Genomic DNA, 26,562 nt, shown 5'->3' with positions numbered 1-26,562 from the left:
CTATAATTCCCTGTGTCAGGTAACGTCACCACTCTTACATATATATTGGCGTAAATTGGGAAATCTTGAAAGCAACAGGTACTATGACAGTTGCTATAGACTGGTTGTATATATATATGCTAGGGGCTTTGATAGTGGCTCAGCAGCAATTTAAAGCTTTTTTGGAATATCTAATGATGCTTTCTGTGCACCCAGGCTGGAGAATAGACTGCTCACTTGAGCTTCTGTAACTGAAGACATAACAAAACTAGATGAAGGGGTCTTCTTAATAAAACTGCACTGGGTTTTCATTATTTTGTAGTATAGTTCTTGCCAGTTGTTGGCCAATGTTAATAAAATGCTGGTGAAATTGCTCACAGATATCAGTTTTATCAGTGGAAACTTTATTGTTACTTACTATTCTCGACGGTGTAATAGAAACTATTGGCTTTCGTGTTATAACCGTACCAACGAACTTCCATGTGGCCTTCAGGGTATTTTTGCATAAGGCAAAGCGTTTACGAAAATAGTTTTTTTTTACTAGCTGCCTTTATCTGATTGAGTTTATTTGAAAAGTTTTTATACTCTGCTATCTTAGCTGGATCATTTGAGAGAAAGTGCGTCTTAATTGTACTTTTACTGTTTTTTTAAAAAATCGATTTGAGTATAATTTGCATTTGTTATCCATGACTTTCTTAGCTGCTTTTGTTTATTTCTTGATGCTGTTCTTATCGGCGCATGTTTGTCAATGACAGTTTTCACAGCTCCAGTTATACTATTGGTCAAATCATTCATATTGATGTTCTCACTACTAATTGCATTCCAGTCAATTGCACTAATATCTTGCCTAAGTATATAATTCTTGACTAAAGTGATCCCTTAATTGGATTTTGATCCTTGAGTGATTTACAGACATATCTATGATAAAGAATATGGGTTGGTGATCAGAGATTTCAATGAGCCCGATACCAGAAGTTATATCAGCAGTGCTATTGGTGTATATATGGTCAATAGGTGTCGCAGTACGAGCAGTAATTCTTGTAGGTTTGATAATTGCAGGCAGCAAAATGTTTGGATGAAGCATATCTAAATGATCTTCAGTTTGCGAATGACAAGTGTGCTTAAGAAAATCAATATTCATATGACATAAGACATAAATTTCATATTTATCTCTATACCCTTTGATCGTCTCTTCAAGGCATACTTTGAACTCATCAGCAGTTGGGTGCTTATATATACAACCAAGATGTGTTTTTTGTCATTACATGGAAAATCAATATTCATATGACCTAAGTTATAAATTTCATATTTATCTTTGCAGCTTTTTATAGTCTCTTCAATGTTGTTTCTGCCATGTTGTTTAGTTGGAGTGCAGTCCTCGAGATTGCTTGGTTGAGTTTATTTGGTTCCAGATATTGACGGTTGTTCATTTGAAAACGAGTCAACGTGAATGCCACCTGTACGAATACCATAGGATCTTACAATTGCACGTTCAAAAAGGGATATGAAGGAGATGGAAAAAAACTGCTCAGGTAAACTCCAGTCTAATGAAGGAATTATCCCCACTGATGCCGACACTTTTGTTTTGCACGCCTTGCGTGCCCAATTGTCACGTGATGTTTTGGGTCACGTCGGGCTCGTGATCGCCGCCATGTTGTTTTGTTCGGAATAAGAGTTTGAAAAGGGCAGGTCGACCTCGTGGCCATGTTGTTTTGGAATGAGAGAACCGAGTTGCTTTGTTGTGTTCATTTGGCTCGCTTTAAGGAAGCAAACAGTTATTAATTACACTTTACATTTGGATTTCTCCCATATAAATTTTCCTCTAGTTTACTCAGCTATGAAGTTACCTTTGAAAAAATCAAGGGGTTGAGCAGCTAGCATTGTTTATCGAGTATGTCTTTGGCTCGTTATCAAAGGCTTAAAATTTGAGATTTAACAAAGTTTAATGAAATGAAAAGAAATGTAAAAAATGACGTCAGAAAACGATTCCCTTGTAGGTTACTGAGACAATGTACTCGGTAACCCGAATTTACAATTTATAATCTTAAATTTTCAAGATCACAAGTGATAAAGAATTTATTATTCCTTTATCATATCATCCGTCTATCCTTTGTTCGTCTGTTTAGCAATCGCTCTAAGTGTTTCAAATCGTCTCATACGGTGGAAAAGCAATATTGACAAAGATTGAACTTACATTTCAACACGCCATGAACGGAATAGCAGGCCTGGGAGCGACCTCAGGTGATAAGCTTTTTGGTTGAAGGGAAAAACCTTCCGAAAGGTGCTTGTAACCCCCCACGCTTGAAAAAACAGAGCTGCTCTACCTCAGTTTTTTAGGCGGACTAAGAAGTCAAGCCTTTTATGTGACTCCTATCTGGATTCCCATACAAATCCTTCTATTTTTGTCGGCCATGTTGGCTTTCCCTCACGATGAGCTTACGGCGCCTCTGGGTCACCAGATAGCAATCCCCACGAATGTTCTAATTTCAGTTTCAATTAAGGTTTCAGGTTTCTTCACGTTTCGATTCATTCTTGCTCCTAAATGTTTTTCTAAGTAGGAAGTTGACCAAACGATTCCTGGATTTCGCTTTTAGCTAAACTTCATAATATCTGGCCACTTATTTGCATATGGATGGCGTGTGCGTGTACTGTTATGTCCGGTTCTGGGTACTAGACTTTCATATACCGGACTTTAATGGCGCTCGACAAAAGAACCATTGATATTCCGATTAGGTATTGGTTTTGTTCTTTTGTTTTATTTATATCAATTATTTCGGATCCGGTATAAGAAAGACGAACCCTCGTCCTTCGAACAATGCCGCTACAAGGACATAATAGTGGCCGGGTATTTTGCAATTACTCCACAACCAGACGAATCGTAAGATAAAGCTGAAGACATTTTTTACACTTACTTCATCATTAAGAGGATTCCACGGTGACCTTCGGCTAAAACATTCGGGAGTTTAGGAAAACATGACGACTACAGAGGCAATGAGGCAAGCAATTTCATTCTTGGATTCAAGAGAAAAAATGAGTCGTCGTGCAGCACGTGCGGCACGCTCTTCAGAACATTCCGGTATGCACTTTGCAAAACAACACGGCGTAAAGGCACCCGCAAAGGAGGAAACAATGTTGCAGAAACACTGTTGCGGAAGCAAGTGTTTCCCCGTTTGCGACCACAGGACACATTAATGTGCTTCCCGCGAAGCAAAAATGTTGCTGAATTTGTTCAGAAACAGTTTGCATCCTTAGCCAATTTTTACTCGTTGCGCGCCGAGGAGACATTTCGGGAAACAATGTTTCCGCAACAATGTTTCCTCGCTTGCGGGCGCCTTAAGAGCAATTTTTCGTTTCCAACGAAGCTCTAGAGACACCAATACTATTAGAGAAATGTACGACTTCTGGTGGACAAACAAATTAAAGAAGGTAATACTGAAGATATCTTTTGTTTTCGTCCACCAACATGGCGGGGATGACGTCACGTGAAAACCTCCTATAAAGGCCCAGGCAAACAGCTTCAACATTTGCTAAAACATCCGTTTGATTTTGTTGAACAGCGATGTTAAAACCGTTTGCCCCCCCCCCCCTCCCACCCCTTTTCCTCTTCGATCTCGACCCCAGAGTCCTTCCTTTTTGCGCATGAGAAGGGCTCTTGAGAATCCAGAAACAAAGTGACTTCTCGTTAGTTTTCGTGAAGAACAATGAAAAGCATCTCTGATTGGTACATACATGTTAGCACGAGGAGCGAGCAAGCGCCGTAAGGTTCAAATAGCCCATTTTTGGCTATAAGAACTTTACGGCGCATGTTCTCCTATATGGAGTTTCCCAGGGTCTCGGGTCACTCGTAGACATAAAATCCGAGGCTCTTGTGTCTCTTTCAACAGTGTTGGGTATAAGCGTGCGCGCTAATTGATCTCTTCGTGACGTATGCATGTCCGTATCCATAGTAATAACCGCGGCTGCAGCCTAAGACTGAATACCAGGCCTCTTGTGAAGCTTGTTGAATTAAATGTTGATGACGATGTGTTGAAACTCTTTGCCCATCCCCAGCAGTCAACATCGTTCAACATCGTTCAACAAAATCGAACGGATGTTGAAGCAAATGTTGAATGCCACCTGTACGAATACCATAGGATCTTACAATTGCAGGTGCAAAAAGGGATATGAAGGAGATGGAAAAAAACTGCTCAGGTAAACTCCAGTTTTCCCTCTTTAAGGATTTGACGACAACGTCATCATACAAAAGTGAGCTTTCTAGGATACTTTTCCTTATTGTAAAAGGTGAACAAGATGGAGCAAGCGCAAAATCGAGTTATCGCAGTTATCTTTTGAAGTCGCGTTTTGATTGCCTTAGAAGTCATCGTTCCTTTAACTTCCTACTGACAAGAGAGCGAGGATTGGGCTGAAGAGGAGAGAGGAGGAATTAGCTTTGTGTAATACTCATTTCCTTCAATTATTTAGGATTTAAGGCCGTGTTTATGACTCTTGGTGCAAGTGGGAGACTGGGTCTAACTTCAATTGGCAGTTATTACAGAGGCAAAGACCAACGACGGTCAAGTTACAGTGGTCAGCGGTATACAGCGGTGGACAGTTCCGTTCACTGGTGACTACCGAATTGAAGCAATCGGAGCCGCAGGGGGTAAGATACATCCCCGAATAGTCAGCAATATAGACCGCTTTCATAGCGGCGACCAAATAAATTATTCTTTTGTTTTAATGCTAATAAGCCCTACTAACCTCGCTACGACGAGCAAATTTCAAAAGAATATTTGTTTTAAAACGAGGGCAGTAGGTCTAATTAACATAAATACAAAAGAATGTAAAGTTGGTCGCCATTTATGAAAGTGGTCTATCGGGGAAGAGGAGCCACGATGAAAGGGACTTTTAGCTTAATAAAAGGCGAGACCATTCAGAGACTCGTTGGTCAAGAACGTGGTATAAACTGCAACATTTCGATGGGGAGGATCTTACAATGCTGGGAAAAATCAAACGAATGAGTGTTGTTTCAATACGAACGGACACGGTTGGGTGATAATCACATTTACCTAAAACAACGAGCTCAACCTTGGCCTACACTAATTCAATATCTTCATGTTTCTGTTTCTTTGACCAAAAGGCAGTTAACTGTTTTCAGGTTGGTTTTCAATGACGACGACGCATGCGTGAGCAACGTAGGCATGCGCATTAAATTGTCGTTGATCATTGCCCTTTATCTGATCCTTTGATTCCCAAGGGTGATTGATATAAATTTTCTCCTTACAAGCTAAATACATTGTTATGCAGACTGGTGGAGAGAATAGAGAAATTTTTTCACCTGGGTTTGTTGCTTAGATCATTATATACAAATTCCCATAACTGACATAAAAAGTAATGTATGGCAATCAGTAAGGAGAATTAACATTCATATCTTACGTATGTTCCTTTTCCTTATGCTTGCGTTGCTTGTGGAAATTCAGGAGTTTTAGACATGGTGTTGAAGGACTTTTCGGAGGAGAGAAGTGACTCTTTGGCAATTGGTTCTTTTATTCGTCTGACGAGCAACCGTAACAACAACTTGACTGCTCTGCTACTGTACAACTCAAGAACCGAACAAAAACTGAACTACAACTACTTTTTCTGGTACAATTACAGCATTCTTATACCAACTAGAGTCGACCTGTCAAGCCTACGTCAATCATGCGTCAAGTAACACATGCCAAGCGAAATAAGCTTGCGCAGTACCTACATAAGTATATTTTTCTTCGAGGAAACTGCTCGTTCAAAATTCTTTCACTTAGATTTTTACATAGGTTTCATTAACCACACAGAATCAAAAATATAAAAACTATAAAGAACATAATACCAGAGCCAAAAGCATGATGTTTGAATACTATTACATAACAGAGTCAAAATAAAGCACTGCACAAAAAAAAAAGGGGGGGGGGGAGGGCGGGCTGAAGGCTCCGCCTGCTACATAAGCTATCAAACGCACGTGGAAAAAGTACTGTACCAGGACAGCTGTACGATTCCCACTTGCAGCAATTTACCATTCACTACAAAGTATAAGGAGACTAAAATTAAAATTAAACCTGTGTAAAAGCCTTTGGAGAAGATACATTCTGATCGTCGCTGTCGCCGTCGCCGTCATACTGATAGCTCTTACTAATTAAAAGAATGAGGTTTTCTGACGGTAGATAAGGGCTCTACCAGATAAACTATTCGGTCCAGTTTTCTGAGTAAATTCAAGTAAAATTATGATAAATTTTACTCTGAATCGCTGAGACATAGCAAAGCGGAAATACCAGTGCCCCAATCCAGATTCTCTTTATAGGAAAATCCTAGATCAGCGTTTTCGTTACTGGCAACAATGTATGCAACCAATCTCTAAAGAAACAAAAAATTAATAAGGATAATGACTATAATAAACCGTAGGCCCGTGTCAAAACCCTTTAATGTTCTTCAATGTTTACAACCCAGTGGGATGAAAAAGACCCTTATATCTCAAAAACGAACTCGGTAAGCCCCATCTTTTTATTTCTGAAATGATATCAACATGTAAGAATGAAACTATCTTCAAAGTTTAAAAAATTATATGTGGCGGATTCAGAGCCACCTTAAATACTTGAAAATTTAAGGTAGCTCTGAATCCGCTCCACAGATTTTTTTTAAAACTTTTCAGAGACTTTCATCTTGGATTGCTACTCGCTTTTGTGCAATTAAAAAAAGGGGTCAGCGAGTTCGAGAGAGAGGTCCTGGAAAAGAGGTTAGTCTGGATCGCAATTCTTTTGAATTGCACTATGGGGCGTTTTTGAAGGATTCGATACAAACATGACGTCCCCTCAAGGTATCCAAATTTACCCCAAACAAGAATTTAAATGTAAGTAATCAAATTAGGAGCCATTTATATGGAAGAGAATTGCCTCAACCAGTAGATCTAGAACAGTGTGTAGTTGCAATAACAATTAAATAGATAGTGAAAAGTGGCTCCGGAATCCCAGTGAAAGCCATCACGGCTCTTGCCTTTTGGTGTAAAGTTTCTTGTCAACCTTTCAGGACGTCACAAAAACCGAGAAAACCGAGAACCGATAGCAAGGCGAAAAATCAATCAATCACAATCTTTATCTATGTGTCTAGGAGTTCTTGCGCCTTATTGCGCTGACTAGGAACACATTCAGGCCAGAATGCAACACCTTGCTCTGTTGTTATCAAGTAGTGTGTGGGATCTTTAACGTAAGGTCTCACTGACAGAGTTTATGAACAAGGATCGTGAGACAGAGCCTTTGGTTTATCGTCCTTATCCGAGAAGATTTGAAAGTCTAACAATATTTGCGGCAGTAACTTACAAAGGGAAGCACTTTCTCATCCGTTAATTAAACCGTGATTTGCTTAAAATTCCGATCGCGTTGAAAACGATTATGTACGCTTTTGCGGTTATCTTTGCTCTCGGCTTCCCCTTTTCTGTCACTTCCTGTTTTCACTACATATTTTTTATGTATAAGCTGTCGAGTACTGAGTAGGATTTTCGCTATCACATGGAAAAGAAGCACATCTAAGACATTTCTCAACCAGCTAGTGTACTTTCTATAATTATTCGTTAAAAATGATAAGGCAATGGCATCACGTTTCCTTGCACAGGTCTGTTATAACCTGTTCGCATTCCTTCGCGGAGGGTCGTTCTGTTGGATCTGCCGCCCAGCATTTTTTCATGAGCTTCTTCCAGGTATTAGGGGGGTTGATGCAGGTCTCGTTATGGGCTGGACGAAGGCCGTTGTTCACGTGATTAAAGAAATCTTCCAAAGTTTTGAACCTGAACATGGCATCACCAAAGGCTTGTTGTCCATACCACATCTCCCACAGCATAATGCCCAAGCTGTAGATGTCTGCACTGAATTCGTAGATCTCTGAATTAAACACCTCAGGTGCTATGTAAACAGGAGTTCCTGCCAAAGTGCCGGTGATGTCAATGGCGGGTTTGGATGCACCAACGTCAGTGACCCTTACTGTGTTATCTTCAGATAGCTTGATTAAAAATGAAAGGTAGAGATAAACTAATGTAGAGAATTTACCATGTTGAACACTTTACAAGAATTTTATCGGCTCGTGTTTTACTTTTGACCTTTCCTATGACTTTTTTTGACTGGTGTAATAACCAACCGAGAATTCTCAACACAAAACAGACCAATTTAATACAAACTGGAAATCCGGTTGCACATCATGTGACCAACATGTGAAAAACTTAATGTCACGCCAGACTGTCACTCGTATACAAAATGTAAGAACTACATCGCTATAACTGGTACAATCGCGATATTTCTTGAGGTCACATTTCCTTTGATATTCAAATTTGTCAACCACGGAACAAAAGAAGTCATTGTTTCAACAGCCTATTAGGTTCTGGTTGGCATATTAATAACCATGGGTGACGTCACGAGAAAAACCGCTATAGGCCACTTTCAAAAATACCATAATACTCCAAAAGTTTGCATTAGTATTGTTTCCATTTTCTCATGGGACTTACAATGGTCCCAAGAGAAGACAAAAACAATGCTAATGCAAATTTTGGAGGGCAAAGTGAAACAAAGAATAATATTATGGTATTTTTGAAAGTGGCCAATTGGTGTTGATTGACAGAGAATCTATTGTCTCACGGGTTTCCGTTACATTGTTAATGTAACCTTTTTTGCGGATTTGTCAGTTTAGTCACAAGCTTTCTTTTTTTTTTTTTCCAACATCTGTTCACACCTTACCTCGCTCAACTAAAATAAGAGGTTTTTCTGGCAACAATTTGCAAGAAGGAATTAAATAACCAGCAATTTTATTCCTGTTTTCAGTACTGGTGGAAGAGGATTGTGCGCTTTTGTATAGAGTGTTTCCACTCACCAGATCAGTAACTCTGTTTTTCCACCGAAACAAAAGAAAACGTTTGCATGATAATAGAGCTCAATTCCCAGAGGATTATTAGTTGGGTACACCGACACGGCCGGCGTTCCTTTGTTTAGGGATACCAATATGGCCGCCGTGACGTCACGTGAAAATACTCTATACTGACACCCATATTTTGTCTTTGATCAGTCTCTGTCTCCCAGCCCCTGAACTGTGGTCCAGCATTCAGTTTAATATTTCTCTAAGGTTATACTCTTCGTTATTGATATTCCACAAAAACGATGTACTGACTCTTGCAATTTTAAAGATTAACAGAAACGCAATTTTGCATACCAAAATGTTTCCCAGCTTGAGATCTCTGTGGATAATTCCTTGTTTGTGTATGTAATCCAGTGCATCGGTAATCTGTATCACCCATTGACAAACTTCTCTAAAGACACCAGGATTTCTAGCTTTCCCTGGACAACTTTGTGGTTTCTCATGAAGTCGACTCCTTAAGTTCTGCTCGCACTTTTCCATGACTAAAATCACCCTCGTTTTGCCGTCGTCATTCAGTAGCGAGGTTCCAAAAAACTTTACAATGTAAGTGTGTCTCAATTTTCTGATGTAAAGAAAAAAATAAATGCGAAGGCATATCAAGGTATATACGGTGTTAAAAATACCTTTAGCTGTAAATGACTATGTCGTAGATTAATTGAGGCACAGTAGGTCAGTGCGCGGCCCCTGAGTACGACTCCTGGATCTCACATTCTTGTTTCCACTTCTTTCCTTTCATTGTAGCTTAAGTAGCGTTAAATACCCGTAAAACGGAGCACTGATGGAGAGGGGGGAGTTAAATGAGCGCACCGTCGACCTCAGGTTTGTCAGCTGAATCGAGTACTGTTACGAGTTATCCACCTTATGTAAGACGAATGCAAGCCCTCAAGTTGTTGTTCAAATGTTGCTTCAAGAAATTCACTACTAAACCTGTCACGAAAAATAAATTTACGAAAGGGATGAAAAGTATGCCTTGATATAGATGTTGCCGGTAAAATTCGTTTTCAGGTTGAATCCCTTTTACCTAGGTTAAATTCATTTGGTGATCCTTATTTTACCTGGTTTGAATACGCACTAAGGTTAATTAAGATTATTAAGCCTAGAAAAAAAATAGGGTCAGGTTAGGATTAGTTTTGGTTATCATACATGGATATCAATTGACTTATTATGCAAAAGGAAATGATGAAATGAAGCGTGTTGAATTAAGCATGTTCGTCGTTATAGTGTAGTGGCGAACCGGAGTGAATACCAGTAAGTGCATAGGACAGTTCTTTGTTCACTCACTATGTTGTAATGTTGAGATTAAACGGGTAAGTGTATGAATACAGAAATCGATAAGATAATGCGAAACATTAAGATGTGTTGAAATGCGTAAGACAGAGCTTGAGATAAGGTCTTGGTGTTTCCAGTCCGTTTGTGGGGTTGATAGCTGTTTTACACTACGTAGAGTGCATATTAAACCTAGGTAAAATAAGGATCTCAATTTAACCTAGGTAAAAACGAATTCAACCTGACACCGGATTTGACCGACAACACAGATGTCTATCGCTCACCTCAAAAGTTCAACCTCTGCCATGATTTGACAGGCGTTCCTGGGATTAAGTGCCTCACTGCACACCTTCAGTGCAACGGGATGGGAGTGTTGATCTTTGGTGATAGTTCCTTTGTACACAACTGCAAACGCACCACTGCCAAGGCGATGGGATGCGTCCTCCTTCCAGTCCAACGTTTTCCCATTGACATCTTCGCCAAAGACGTCCTCGAATCCGAAAACTGCAAGATTTCCTCCAAGCGCAGTAGCGTCGTCCAAAAGTGGCCTGTAGAGTTCAATTATCTCATATTGCCCTCGGGTTTCTTTGTAGAGTTGTTCACATAACATTTTGTCAGCTTGGATTAGCTCTGGAATGCGGGCTTGGATGTTCTGAAGACAGATTTTGGCTTCTCGCAGTTGTTCTTCGACGAATAGCCGAAGAGCATAAGGATCGTCCTTCAAGAATTCGTCGAGATATTCTGCCGATTTCTTCGCCATGAAAGCGCACTTATCTTTTTTGTAGGTCTCTATGTTTCCATTACCGAACATTTGCTCGATAGCTGTAGCCGCACAAAACATGCTGAGGCCGGCAAAAACATGAAAACCAATCATTACCGGCAAAGCAAGGGGATCCGCTGCAACAACAATTCCAATAAAAGCTGCAGGAATAAAGAGGGAAGCGAATTTATGGACAATTCTTCCGAAACTTGTTTGAGTGCCACCTACGTTGTGAGCAATAACAAAATTCTGAAGATTCCGCAACTGCTCCTCTACAAAATTGTAGTGCACCTGAAAGCGTTTTAAGAGGGATTTTCTAGCGTTTGAGAAGACCTGATTATCCTCTTCCCATTGCTCGATGATGCCTTGAAACCGTGCTGAAAGCACTTTCCTGATTTGGTTTTCGGTCGCTTCCCAGGAATTTTCTGCTTTCGGGGCGTCATCCAGGGTCCACGAGGTAAAGCGCTTCTTCACTTCTTCTGTGGAGAGATATTTGGAGAGCTCCGTTATTGCACCATCAACGTGAGTATTGAAGTCTTGTTCAAGTTCTTGCATTTTATGGGTTTGCCATCGACCAAGATCCACCAAGCGATCGCGAATCTTTCTCATCATTTTGAAGAAGACGTCTGGTCTTTCATTAGAGGCGTTTGACACGAACGCTTTGGCTTGCAAATTTATTCGAGAAAGAAGAACGTCTAACCACCTGCGACAAAATTTCGAGAGAAGCACCTAATTTGTCAATGAAAAGAGGGTAGTTTGACTGTTAATTAGAGAAGGCCCACACTAAAAAGTTCAAAGGATTTCAACATGTTTTTTACTTTTCTTGTTATACATTTTAGACTGAATAAGTTCCGAGTTTGCGGTAACGGGTGTTACAACAGCAAGCCAGGAATTTCATCGGATGAATTTTTTTTAAAATTTCTTTTTATCATTTTTTTTACTTTAATTGGAGAACAACTGGTAGGTTTCTCGGGGAGCAACCTTTAGATCCACGAAACCGCATGAGTGTATGATAGAATCTCAACTTTACAATGCAAAATTTGACTTAGAGACATGTAGGTTACGTACGTTCCCTACCTCCAGTGAATTTCCAGCCGACATTCAATGCCTTTTAATACCATAGATTTAATTCCTTCCATCAAGAAAGAAAATTCGTCGGTAACAATCCCCTGGTTTTGTCGTTTGGTGGCATTTAATGTGGAAATGTAGATGATCTGTGATGCAGGATCAAGGCCGGGCCAGCATCGTTGCAGATTCCCGACTATGTGGGTCTTGACCTCTTCTGCCTCTTCGTCGGGTATCTGGTCCCACTTGTTGCAAACGAAAAGAGCACACTTTGACGGCAATTGGCCCTTTCCCTCAAGATATACATTCCTAACATTTTCCAGCAATTTTTGAAGCTGCAATTTCAAATATAGTCACGTTAACGCCTTTTTAGCCAGAGACACCTTTTACGATATTTTATCTCATTTTATTAATGCCTGGCTATAGACCAGATATTTGTAACAGGTTCCCTAGGAAAACGTTTGTCTGTCCTCAGCCCGTCAATAGACCTAATCGGCTAACTCAACGTTGTACCCAATTCAAATCTCCCGGGATTAAGAATCTTTGTGTTTTCTATTTGCATGATAAAGAAGCATTCATATTTAAATTATATGGAAATACCTGGAACAACATTGAGTTAGCCGATTTGGTCTATGGTAACAGAAATACTTCCAAGTTCCTTGACAAACCCCTAGAGATTTTTGCCAGCTAAAAAAGGCATTCTACAGAATCCTTGTTGAAGAAATTCGCGACAATCCACAACATTCTTTTAGTTCAAGTTCAGATGTTTAGGAATTTTTTTGTGTAATGTCTTGGTAATGTTTAAAAAAACGAAGCATCAGTGTTTTATCGGGTTTAAAAACACGAAGCGTAGCCGAATGTTTTTAGACCCGATTAAACACGTGCTGCGATATTTTTGAACGGCTTCAAAAACATTCAACAAAAAGCGTGTCCCTCGGGAGTTCGAACAAAGGTTCAAATTGTGAGGGGAATATATTAGCATACAAGAAAAACAAGTGTAAGCAGAATGTTAATTTTAAAAGCATATTTTTTTCCTTCAGTCCTTTCTTTGTTGCAGTAGATGGTTGAAGAAGGGGGGGGGGGGGGGGGGGGGGGCGTTACGTGACATCCCGAAGGACGGCTGCCAAGGAGATTATTTTGCGTAAAGACCGTTTCATTTGAGAATAAGCGATAATAGACCCTTTTACAGTTGTAGCTAAGTTACCTGGCCTAAGAATGGAAGCCAGACTACTGGTGACTCTGTTTTGATACAAATCTTCGTGCTATTGTAATGTTAATATGCACTAATTAGAATTACAACAACACAATTTACATGATAAAAGCAATGTGGGCAATACAAGGTTACCGGCAGCCTCGCAGCCGTTCATAGGCTAGGTCGCTGAGCAAACAACTGTAAAATGGCCTATTGCATTATTTGTGTATTCAGCCTCGCAATTCCCTGGGACTGACGTCAAAACCGCCACCAGGCCCGGGTTGCTCGAAGCATGGTTAGGGCTAACCAGCGTTAAATACCATGGAAACCTATGGGTTTTGACACCTCTTAACCAACGGTTAGCGCAAACCAGGCTTCGAGCAACCGGCCACAGGCTTTTTAGAATGATCGTAGATTACCAGGTATAATTTAAAGATTCACACACGTGACGTTTTATCTATGTTTTGATAGGCTGTTGGGCACATGAATTATTAATGAGTTTTTGAAGTATCTTTAAAATATTCTTCTTACTGAATCTTGGGCGTGTGTGAAGCTTCATGTTCTCCAGACAATGAAGAATGTTAATGTCTTTGATATTTCTTGTGGTCTGAGATACATACATTTTAGGGGTGGAGAGGGTGATTGTGGGCATAGCACATCGTGCCTGCTGTTGTGCACAACGGTGATTTGAACAGACGATAGACGCTTTGTGTCTCTGAATGAACTTAAAGGATTTGTTCTGCGTTGAATGATGGACGTGAATTCTGATGGCATTTTTAAATTCTTTCCTCGTGACCGCGAGTAAACAGCAGTTGCCTTATGAATGCACTGCGTACACGATAACTTCATATGGTATATTTTTGAAACAGTTTCACAGCTTTATTCAATCACTTACTCTGTCTTTCTGAACTCCTCCGGCATTGCAACTGCTAATAGTGTAAATGAATGCAAAGGCTTGAGGCAAGTATTGAGTGACGATCTCATCCATATTTTCAGATTCTCCAACACCAGGACTGTCAATAATAACTATTCCTCTCTAAAAGATAGAATATCAAAAGAGGACAACACAAAGGTTTTGGGTTATTAATTCCGTGTAGTAAGTGATCACATTGAAGGAGGCCAAAATCATTTCGTGTTGGTTATATTTGTCATTACTTTCACTAATTAAGTGCCTTTACCAAATAATTACCTCTAGTAGACTGTGAGGCCAAAATAATTCAATCTTTTTGTATATTGAGCCTTCCCCGCGTTCGCTCTCCAGATGAACATAAGGTGCAATCTGCTTAAGGTAGCTGTCCCTTTCTGGATTGTCTTCTAAGGGGATCACTTTTGTAGGCTGACCCGTTTCTGGATCCTTGTCCTTGAAGTGGGCCACAATTCTGCGTTCTTTTCCAAACTTAAGTTCAAATATGGTAGAGGTTGTACTAAGGACAGAATAAGGACAAATTTCCTCTCCCATAATAAGATTGATCAAACTGCTTTTTCCAGAACTCGTCTCACCTATGATTGTAAATGTTACAGTTAAATTTAAATTCGGGTTAATTTCAATTTCAACCTAGGTCATTTTATTTTAAACTAGGTTGAAATTTAATCTAGGAAACACAAACAAAAACCCGTCAATTATTAGCAAGTACGTGTAATACATTGGTAAGTAGATTGGTCCTAGAGGTGAATGGATGAACTTTTTCATGAGTTTTTTATAAAACCCCAATCATCGTTAAGTCTAGGCACTGATTTAAATGGTTAGCATTAAGGTTTGGGTTAGGCATACTTCTTTCTCAGATTTAGAAGCACAGTGTTCATTGATGAATCTCCTTCGGAGGGAAGGAGGCAACAATATTGAATTATCCTCTGAGGAATAAAAGAACTGAAACATACATGATGCATTGTTGATTTTTAATTTGCTTCGTTATTTCCTCTATCTTTTGCTTACTTTGAATCGTAATAATCAAAAGCAAGTAAAAACAAAACTTTGAAAAGTCAGGAAAAAGGGTTTCGTAATCTATTGATCAGAAGCCATTCTCTATCGTAAGTGTTATTTCTTTTGAATTATCAAATAAAATATTTTGTTTTTTTTTTATTTTATTTTGCTAAGTCTGTTTGTAGTGATAAATCCAAGCTTTGTGATTATTTTGGCACAGTCCCCTTCAAGTTTTACAATTTGAGCAAGAAGCACGTTTGGATAAAGGGGCGCGTCCTTTTCCCACTCATTAATTTTCAGCGGCACATAATCCCAAACTTCGAATTTCTTTTTCTTCTTCGCTTTTTGGTGTATGATAACTGCAGAAGGCAGACTACTGCCTGCCTAGAAAAATAGCACTGATAAGCATTATTTAAGTCTATGCACCCATTTCAAATAGTGCTGATAAACAGTATTTAAGTCTTAACGCCCACTTTAGAGCGGCTACAATCTTGAACAAAAAGGGTTGAGAAAATTAAAAACAGGGGTTATTTTGCGCACTACGTCCTCAATATCGCACATTATTTGCCATCCACCCCTCCCCCCTACAACCAATGTTGATAAGCCCAGGTTCGACATGCTTTGTTTCGTCTAGCAACATTGATCAGGTTGGGAGGGGGGGGGATGGGGGCAAAAAGAGAGCTTTTTTTTCATACTTGTCATCGGAGTTTAGTCCAACAGCAGAGTTTTCTCAACAATTTTGTCCAAGATTGTAGCTTTCTTTGCCTGTGATTTAGGGTAAGTCTGCAGTCCGCGGTCTGCAGTTTGCAAGTGTCAGATACCGCTCTCTTTCAATGTCTGGCTCATACACCTTATTCCAAAATGGCCGCCATTTTAGTTTTCTTTGCTCCATGCAAATTGGCCCTCATGACCTCGTTTAAGGTTAAATATTCTTTTGGATTTTACATTTCAAAAAGAGGGCATAATAGCCAATTTGCATGGAAACAAAAGAATACTAAAATGGCAGCCATTTCATCCCCTGCTCTGTATTTGACGTAGAAAGGAACACAAAGTGCTGCCTTCATAATTACACCCGTAAATGGTTAGACTTCCAAGTCTTCTTGGATAGGGACTGTAAACCGGAGATCCTGTCTCATAGCCCTTGCTGCATACCAAATAGTATGGGACGTTAATAAAGAACCCACTCACTTCTCGAAAAGGGTAGGGGACGTTGTCCCCGGTGTTGTGGTCTAACCTAATCTGGTCGGGGGTATCTTTTATTTCCTAAATAAATTGTAAACTGCGTAACAAGCAGTCTTGCCAAAGTCCTCCATAAAAAGCATCTTAAATTAGTCCTGAAAAGCCCCGAGGAGAGAGACTAATAACTTTACTTCACTTCACTTCAGCTGTGTTTTGTCCACTCATTCGTGGCTTTTTGATTTCTTTTCTCCGAGATATTCCGAAAACCACTTCGTATGGCATTTTGGCAATTGTTCTGTGAATGGTTATGTTTTTGTTACAAGAGGTTTCTCCAAGGTGATGACACCAGTGGTTTGGTGACGAGTTCTTTTCTTTGATGAAACTGCCAAGGTTATATTTTGTTGTTCTATTTGCCCGTGCCACCATCCCTTTTTCACAGTGCGAACACTGTATTTGCGGCGAAAATTGGTTTGTCATCATGACTAGACATGATACCTTGTTCCCGGTGGATTTTGCATAGCGACGTAAAAAAACTTCGTACAACATTTGACTATTTGTCCTTTAAAATCAAGAGCCCACCTCTTGCAAACAATTTTGCCTTTGTTCAACTGGAGACTCAGATCATTTTCATTCTTCTTGAGATAAATTTATCCACCCTTTAACTTCTTCATAAAGTTCCATCGGCGGCCATACAACTGTGTGGATGAGCTGAAATTGTTGTAAGTCTCATTTTATCATTTACGCATGTGCGAAATTGTGGAAAGGTGAAGGAGGGTGTTTCTTCTAATTATCTTCTTTCTTATTCCCCATAAAAGTCCAGGCCCCACTTTTTTTTTTATTACATCCCCGAATATAGGGAAAACCTTTTTTTAGACAGTTCGTAATAAGCTAGGTTGAAAAAATCAACTTAGGCTGATCAGAAATTAAAATTAACCTAAATTTAATACAACCTGTAACATAAACACAAAAGAAACATGGTAGATGAGTAACTGTATCCCGGTGACAGCAAAGTTGACTAAATCATGATTCATTTTTTCAGATAATCTCTACAAAATTTAAATAGATACCTGCCACAAGAAGAAAGTATTCCTTTCGAGTCAGTTGTAATTTGTGATTTTTGATGTTTTCTTTAACGTTTGGAACTTTCATTTGCAGTAAATTAAGGAATTTCTTATCCATCTTCTTCAAGCAGCCTTCTGTATTTTCGAATAGATCCAGTAAAATGAGCCTTTTCCTTTCATCTTCGTCTTTGGCTTCAGACAAAATAGAAAAGGCCTGAAAAAAGCAAAGAGTTTCTCCTTTATGCGCTTCCATGAAAAAGCTGAGTGCAGTATTGAAAATTTCGAGTTCGAGCAAGTGCGTGTATTTGTAAACAAAACACGAACTAACAGTCTCTAACCCTTTTAATATTCAATTTGAGTTCACTGCTGGCGATAGACTTACAGTGGCTTCCCGCCCGACCTGTTTGAATGAGAAAACAATGAACTAAAAGAAAAACAAATGAAAACAAGAACATTCAATGCCCAAGGATCTTTAATTTACTGAAGAACACTGTAGAAATCTTGAACTTGAAGCCATGTACGTTTGAAGTTAAAGAACACTGCACAGCTTTTAAGCGTTATTGCAATAACCACTCTGTCACTTTGATGTCGCTAGGTAACGGGAACTCACGTGATCAATTTTAACCTATGACGCGTGCGGATTTTAGACAGTGAACGAAGATTGAATATTAATACTCTCTTAGGGCCGATTTACACGATACGATTTTGTCGCATGCGACAAGCTCACGACAGGCCTAAGACATGACTTACGACTGTCGTAGCGTTTTAAAACATGTTTTAAAATGCTACGACACTTTTCCTGACGTACACAACAATCGTAAATCATGTCGTGGGCCTGTCGTAAGCCATTATCGCATGCGACAAAAATCGTACCGTGTAAATCGGCCGTTACAGTCTGATTTGGGCTCCTTTGACAGGTGGGCGACAGATTGGCAAGTCAAATTAATTTAATGCAAAGAAATGTGAAGTAATGAGAATAACGCACAAGAAGGACAAAACCGAACCCTCATACTACTTATCTAACATGTTATTAAAATCTGTAAATTCGTATAAGGATTTGGGTATTAACATATCAAGCGACCTAACTTGGTCGTATCGTGTAAATCTAACAGTAATTAAACAAAAAGCCAGTAGAATACTAGGCTTGTTAAAACGAAAACTTGGCTGCAATAACATGGTAATTTTCTCTATGTTATATAAGTCACTTCTAAGACCAAGTTTTGAATATGCTTTTCCGGTATGGGCTCCATATATATTAAAAGATAATTCAGCTATGGAAAAAAATCAACAAGTAGAGCATCACAAAATTGCCTTAGGACAACGACCTCGCGCGCGAGATACCTTACGAGGAGAGTTGCAAAATGTGAAACTATTGGAACTCTTTAGAACATAGAAGAGACTCTGAGAGTATTTGTCGCTGATAGAATGCTACAAGATTGTATTTGGTCTAAATGGCTTAGATTTTTATGATTATTTAGAGCCATAATGTAGGAGTAAAACGACTAGAGCCAATCATCAATATACTGAGATCCAAACGGAATCAGCTAGGGTAAATTGCTTTAAGTATTCTTTTTTCGCAAGAATCATAAAGCCTTGCAACAACTTACCTGACCATTCAGCCGCCTGAAATGACTTACGAATATTTAATAATATTAAGTTTCAAGAGTATGCAAATCTTAAGAACTCACAAGCACACTAGCATTTTAATATTTTAAAAGTAGAAATTTACTTTTATATACGTGAAAATTTGATCGCGCAGGAGATCATCATAGCGTTAACCTCAAGGTCTTCCTATTTCAATTTTTACTGTAAACCTTTTTAAAAAAATTTCTAGTTAAGGCTCTTCTTGTTTTGACCAACTGTCTTAGCCTGATAAAGTTTTGTCTTCTTCATCCAAGTGTATAACAGACGAACACACTCGGTGTGAAGACTTTTCAAAATTACATTAATTGCACTCAGTAGTAAGCGGTGGCATCAGTTGCAGTTCTAAGAAATCTACTCAAGCGAAGTCGTTTAATTAATCTATTTCAGGCATTGCAAGCGTTCTACGTTTTGTAAAAAGGGTGCTTTTTGATCAGTGCCATGATGTCTTCTTGTTGCTGGAAACTGATTTCCTTCGTACATTAGAGATTATGAATAAGTAATTTCAAGAGGACCAGAACTTTGCATCTAGTTTGCTAATGACGGATGCATAACGAATTTATCAGTGGTTACCTTTCCAGCATTCCAACTTGGCTTTTTCGATGTTTGGTGTAGGGCATATGCGTCTTTCATTTCGTCAAGCGTTTTTAAACCTTTGCATGAGATGCCAAGCGCTTTCATTACTTCACCCATTTCTAGGATGTCGTCGATCTTCTCGATCTCTTTCTGTGTACCACTCGCCATGTCGCATTAATGAATAAATGCAAGTATTCCGTTAAGTTCAATTCTTGGGTTAAATCAGTCTTAAATGCAAAGTGCAGAAGATTTCACGAGACGATGACAAAGGGAGTGCCGTTTTCACAAGACAATACCCCGGATGTTGCTTTGTATGGCGCTTTAATTGGTTCAAATTCAACCTTGCGAATTTACCAAAACTTCTATCCACGAAAGGTTTAAATTCATCTAATACTGGATTACTGGATTGCGGCCCTATGCCCCATTGGGGGCAATAAGGACTAATATATAATACTGGATTGAATTTATCGAAACCTGAAATTCATCAAAACGTTGAATTCATCTGACTGTTAAATTCATCGAATAATCGACTGAATTTATCGAAACCTGAAATTCATCAAAGCGCTAAATTCATCGAACTGTTGAATTCATCGAATAATTAAATTCACCAAAACGCTAAATTTATCGAACTGTTTAATTCATCGAAACCTTAAATTCATCAAAATGCTGGTTTCCCACTATTCCCTGCCTACAAATAACTAAACGATATTCTGATTATAGGGAGCTGACTGCTGGCGTGCAATTACAAGCATAGCAACCGCTAAGGAACTACGTTATCAATGAACAACAGACAAACACCATAGCAACTCCCACCATATTAGGCGAACCGTGAAAACAACAGTTTGCTGCTACTCTTTGGACCGCAGCAAACAATAAGTTTCCCTTATTGCCTGCATACAAATAACTCAACGACTCAGACAACTATATTTTGGTTAAATTAGGAAGCTGACTGCTGTCATGCGATTAGCGGGAAACAGGAAAACGAGGTAGAATTTATTTAACAGACTACAACCCTAAAGACTTTGAAACAAGTAAAAGGATTTGTAAAGAATCTTCAACATAACGGTCTTTTGTGCATTCGGATTTCCATGGACCGTGGCGCTTCCAACAGCGCAGCCACCTGCTCTAAAAGAGTGCAAACTTATTTTGGTGTTGCTTGGCACAAATTCCTTGAGCACACCGATGATAAATTCCTTACCCCTTACCTTACCTATGCTTGTCTTAACCATAGGTTTAAAATACGTAATCGAGGTTCGAAGGTAGCATTGGGATACCTGCTATCTGAATATACCTTTCCAGGTTGGCTAGTGGGAAGGTGACATTGCCCGTTCTACCAATAATGACTTCCTTGCCTGTATTGATCGGTTTTACTTTGCGTGCCATCAGGACATAGGCATGGCCAAAAAACCGATCATTTCCAAAGCGGAACGATCAAATCTCCATGCGCTTTGCAGGGATGAAAGTGTCTCCAGACCCTAACAATCTGATTAGGGGGAGGGGCCACCCAGTTGTTCTTCCCGCCCCAATTCTGCGTGAATACATCTACGTTCTTACAACCTGGACTCCAGAACCTGGAGTTGAAGCGGATACATTTAGCATTATACCAAGTCGCGAATCTAGCCACAGTGAAAGGACCCCACATAGAGTTAAGCCAGTGATATATGTTCGAATTGATACCCCAAACGTCTACGTCATTAAGCTTGCTTACGTAGTCAGCCAACTGGTTGTTCCTCCTTGTAACCCAATCAGGGTGTAATCTGACATTATAAGAACAACAAAACTCGAAAACCTGCGCCCAGGTTGGCTAAAATGCCTGAAGTAGATTCTTTCAGCTTATTCACTCGGACGTCTGTGACAAATAGCCGATTATCCAATGTATTGAAAACGTGGCCTATTAAACCAAGATTGGATTGACTTAGGGTCCCAATGGCACTTAGTATCGCTCAGTTTGGATAGCTGAGTTCGTACAGCTATGGAGTCAGATGACGCGGTCTCTAGTGATTGGTTACTACCGATTCTGTGGTCCACAAACATACAAACGGCTTTGCCCTGAGCTTCTGAAAAAACTAACCACTGGCTTAAGAACCTTGATAAACAGATAAAGGGCGGTCGAGAGGCTGAACGGTATACACTGAAAATTAAATACTGCGGTCTGCCTTTATAGACCCACTGAAACCCAAGAAAGGTACGATGGGATTCGAAAACCTCAATATGGTGGCAGGCGCTTTAGTTGATGTCTGAAAAAGCCGTTTCGCGGTCTCTACGTCCTCGCACTTAAAAGTATACTGATAGACATGAGGGTTCACGTGCCTTAAATCAAGGACAAGCCTCTTTTTTTCCTTCGTCACAACAAGAAACGGATGAAGGGTTAACTACCCAGGTTTATGTTCGACTATGTCAACACTGACCGGCTAATAAATCAGTGATAGCTTCATTTACGAAAGACATATTGTCCACAGCTGCCTTGTTCTTCGCTAGTACTGTCTGCTCAGGAAAGATTATCGTAGGAAGCATGCGTCCGAATTCAATGATGTCTAAAACCGGCTTGGTAGCATCTAAAGCTTCCCATTCTTGAATGTTTCTTTCAAATTCCCTCTAACTTGCACGTGTTCGTGTTCAACAAAATCTCCTATTGCTCGCTGACTGTGATTCGCGCTTACGTAGCGAAGCGTTACTTAAATTTGAAGGCTACAGTCGAAGTATAGATAACCCGGCGTTTTATTTCTGTACTCGTTGCGGACGGGAAATGTCATCGGCAACAGTCAAACTGCAAAGCAAATAAAAGGTTTGCGTTTTAAATATGAAATTACACTTTAAAGACTGAAATATTCGCAGCGAAATTCTACTTACAATTCTGTTGGGCAATCCATACTTCATAACACGGCTCTTTACATTGTGGGTGTGTCGATCGGTTGATTGCATGCAAAGCGAATATTTAAATACGTTACCTTTTTTTATATAAATAGACTAACTCGTCGCCAGGTCCTCTGCGACTTTATTTTGGCGCCCAAACGGAAGTTCTACTGCACTAGCGCAAATCACTCCGCCCGAGTGCGGAAATTAAGAGCTTAGCTCTAATTGAGCAACCATTTTAACACTGAAATAATCATGCGAGTGTTCATTGTTCTTGAATTGATTTAAACTAGAGTACTCCTGCATTGAGCTCTTCCTTTGTCGCAATCAAACACAGTTTGTGAATTGGTCTGTTGTACTCCCCATCTCTTGTCTTGATTCTCACTTTTCGAACAAGGCCGTCGTTTCCAGGATAGGTGCCTACAATACGCGCCATTTTCCATTCACATCTTTTGTGTTTGGGATCCAGCTCCAATACAAGATCACCGGTCTGGATGTTATCTCGCACGCGAAACCAATTGTTTCTTGGTAACAAGTTTGGAGCGAAATACTTCATCCAACTCCTCCAGAAATCAGCAACTCTGTCTTGGGTTCTCCTGAGTAACTGTTGCGGATTGATTCTTTCTTCTGGTTCTGGTTGTGGCGGTGGATTGTATTGGCCTAGCAGTAGGTCGTTTGGAGTGATCGGTGGGGCCTCCCAGATATCGTCGGAACTGTGGTACAGCGGTCGTCCGTTGACCATGTAGGTGATTTCTGACAGAAATGTTCTCCATTGTTCCTCGGAGTAGGCTTGGTTCTTGCAAGTGACATTAAGTGCTTGTCTGACTGACTTAATTAGAGTCTCAACAATTCCGTTTTGGTGACTCGCATATGGTGTATTCCATTCCCATCTGAACTCGCAGCCAAATTTATCAGAGAGGACACTCTTTATCCCAGGAATATCCCAGTTCTGTGTGGTTTCCTTCAGGTAACCTTGGGCACCCACGAAGTTTGTTCCACGGTCTGACCAGCAAACATTAGGGTATCCGCGTAAGCAGGCAAATCGTCGAAAGGCCATTAAGAATGCGTCTGAGGTTTTATCGGTGACCAGCTCTAGGTGGATCGCACGTGAAGTCATGTAAGTGAAGATGATCACTTGTGCCTCTTTCAGGGTTTTTCGACCGAGTTTAATCTGTACTGGTCCGAACATGTCCATAGCAGTGTTCGAGAATGCAGGGAAGCCAGCTGCTACTCTTAGGTTTGGGATCTGTCCCAAGAGCTGGTTGAGGGGCCTTTTCCGTAGTTTTCTGCATGTGACACATTTTGAGGTGACGGTCTTAGCCATTCTGCTGAGTCCAATAATCCAAAATCTTTTTCTGGCCTCGTGAATTAAACTCTTATAGCCACAATGCCCACGTCGTTCGTGGAGGTCACGAGGAAGCAAGATCACAAAAGGGTTGTCTTGTGGTAACATAATAGGCTTTCTCAACTCTTCCGGGAGACACCTGATATCTTCAAGTCGACCATACGTACGAAGAAGGCCATCTTCACCCTTCTTTTCAACTAGTTTCTTATCCAAACTGTCTTCGTCGACGTGAAATTGACTCCACTTCAGAAGCTGGGTTTCGGCAAACTTCAGTTCCTGAACTGAAATGGGCCCTGACTTCGGGTTCATTTTCCGAGCGTTGTGAATAAAGCGACGAACGTAGGCAAGAGTTCTCCTTATCTTGGAGCACGTAGAACACGTTTTCAGCAAATGTAAAAGGATAGGATTTTCTTCAGATTCATGCTGATCTAGTTCAGGACATACTTCTGCGGCGGCAGTGCGGTGTTTACCGGCTTTCTTCTCTTTCTGAAACGTTTTCTTCTCTTTTAAAGCTTCAAGGTCGTCCACGTTAGTGTTAACTTGGGTGTGATCTTGAAAGTTGGGCCACTTTTCTTCTGGAAACTCTAGGAAGGATGGTCCCTCTGCCCACTTCATGAGATGATTAAGATGGATTCCTCTGGTCAGAGCATCTGTAGGGTTGTTGTTAGACTTGATGTAATGAAATTGGTCTGCCCCAATGGTCTCTTGAATTTCAGCCACTCTGGCAGATACAAAGGGCCTGAATTCCCGTGGAGGGGTTCTGATCCAGGACAAAACAGTTGATGAATCGATCCAGAAGAATCGTTTCCAGTCCAGCGCTTTTGTGAATTCCAATGCCTTTACACATGTGATGTACATGCGTGCGAGTGATAAACAGGCCAACAGTTCTAATCTCGGGATGCTTTTCTTCTTCAGTGGTGCTACGAAAGCCTTTATCATGACTGGAACACAACGATAGTTTCCGCCAGCAAGTTTCCACCGTAGGAAGATGACTGCACCATAAGCCTGCTCACCACCAGCGGAGAATCCGTGAATTTGAGGCACGCCCACTGCGTTGCTTGGTTTTAGCTTGCGGTCAAAGTGAAATGACAGGAGATCATTTATGGACTGGACATTCTGTAACCATGTTTGCTGAATACTCTCGGGAAGGATGTCGTCCCAGCTGTAACCCGGACTCCATAATCCTTGCAAGTCAATTCTGAACTTGATAGTAACAGGTGACACAAGTCCGATAGGATCCCAGAGTTAAGCGAGAAACTTCAGACCGCTTCTTTTGGAGAAGCCTTCCAGTAAGCCAACCACGTTTTCTTTCTTGAAGGTAAACTTGTCTTCTTCTTTATCCCATTTGTGGCCAAGCAGATCTGTAAATCTCTCACCACTAGACTGGTCAATTTCTGAGCGGTTGGAATGCCACGCCTTAATTTGAAACTGGCCTTTTCCAAGGACGGTGTCAATTTCTTTGATTATTCTCTTGGCTTTTGTCGAGTTGCTTTTGGAGCCCGCGATATCGTCCACGTACGCGTGTTCTTGAAGTTCTTGGGCTGCGTCTGGAAATTCGACTTGTGAGGCTTTAGCTAAGTAATTGATGGCGTTCGAGGCAATGTCTGGTGCTGGCTTGTCGCCAAAATTTAATCTGAGCAACTGGAAGACTGAGGGCGTTTCACTTTTGTCGCTTCTCCACAAGAATCTGTGAAAGACTTGGTCATCAGGGTGCACTAGTACTTGATTAAACATTTTCCGGATATCACCCGAGTAAGCCACTTCGTTCCATCGCCAGGCCATAAGCACATTGGGAAGACTGTTAGTGTAATTAGGTCCTTTCTCGAGGTGATCGTTCAGGGAAAGACCGTCGTGGCCTTTTGAAGACGCATCGAAAACAAGGCGAACCTTAGTAGTTCTCTCTGGTGTGAAAACTGCTTGCAAGGGCAGATACCATTCGGGTTGACTGTGATCAACTTCTTCTGTAGGAACATTAATTACGAAATCTTGTTCCAACAGCTTTTGTACCTCGTCATTTACGATTGCGAAGCATTCTTTTCTTTGGAACGACTTCTCGGCAGACTGCATTCTTTTGAAGGCAATGTCATAATTGCTGCGTTTGGGGGGTCCATTCTCATTCAAAGGCATTCTTACTTGGATTCTTCCATCTACCAATGTAGTTGAATCAGACAGGGATTTGACGAACTTGTTTTCTCGTAGCACGTTCTCACTACAAGTACACAGTTCCGTTGGTTTAACTCCCAGCGTGTCCTGATAAAGTAGTTTCTTAATGTCGTCCTCAAAGCTCAATGTTCCGACTTCAACGGACTGTATCCTGGAACTGTTAACTTGTCCTAAAACGTACCAGCCAAAGCAGTTACGTTTGGCAATCGGCTCTCCTGGTTCCCCAGACAAGGTATGAATGTCGACAAAGGCATCGACGAAATCTGTACCAATTAGAAGATCTATTGTTCCACCAGATAGATGCAGTTTGTTCGCAACTGGCTTGAGATGAGAGAAGTGTTCAATAGCTCCCTTTGAGATCGTCTTCGCGGCACTGCAAGGTCTCTTTATCGTGTATACTTCCAGGGTCTTTGTGATATCCTCTTCTGTACTCGAGGCAACAGTGATCTCGATGATTTCCGAAGTTTCAGACCTCTTCTCTCCACCTGCTAGATTCATAGTAAGATGAGTGGCTGTCCCTGCTATTCCCAGTCGTTCGGCTGCATTCTTAGATAGCAGACTTGTGTTTGATCCAGAATCTATCATCGCAAGCATTTCAACAAGCGTTCCACCTGAGTCCATAACCTTCACCTTTTGGACAGGACATAAACCAGTGATTAG

The 26,562-nt window shown here is 40.5% G+C and overlaps 2 protein-coding genes across 2 annotated transcripts in view; both read right to left on the bottom strand.

Moving 5' to 3' along the window:
* Positions 1-5,488: 5,488 nt before the first annotated feature.
* Positions 5,489-19,831, bottom strand: LOC138003520 (uncharacterized). The gene is made up of 8 exons (XM_068849626.1): positions 19,539-19,831; positions 17,331-17,538; positions 14,353-14,663; positions 14,059-14,199; positions 11,984-12,306; positions 10,431-11,609; positions 9,175-9,442; positions 5,489-7,977 (listed from the first exon to the last, which is right to left on the bottom strand). Exons 1-8 carry the CDS (start codon positions 19,707-19,709, stop codon positions 7,576-7,578), a joined length of 3,003 nt encoding a protein of 1,000 aa, XP_068705727.1. The 5' UTR covers positions 19,710-19,831; the 3' UTR covers positions 5,489-7,575.
* Positions 19,832-22,683: 2,852 nt separating this feature from the next.
* The window catches only part of LOC138002097 (uncharacterized), a 5,241-nt gene continuing 1,362 nt past the window's right edge, over positions 22,684-26,562 (bottom strand). The window contains exons 1-2 of the mRNA XM_068848191.1: positions 25,005-26,562; positions 22,684-24,923 (exon numbers count right to left, since the gene is read on the bottom strand). The exon at positions 25,005-26,562 is cut by the window's right edge and continues 1,362 nt beyond it. Of these exons, the coding sequence (XP_068704292.1) occupies positions 22,684-24,923; positions 25,005-26,562 (3,798 nt within the window). The remainder of the gene's footprint in view (positions 24,924-25,004) is intronic.

Source organism: Montipora foliosa, chromosome 5 (assembly GCF_036669935.1).
Source record: "Montipora foliosa isolate CH-2021 chromosome 5, ASM3666993v2, whole genome shotgun sequence".
NCBI lineage: Eukaryota > Metazoa > Cnidaria > Anthozoa > Scleractinia > Acroporidae > Montipora > Montipora foliosa.
Note: the sequence above shows the minus strand (reverse complement) of the source record. Positions and strands in the feature narration are given on the sequence as shown.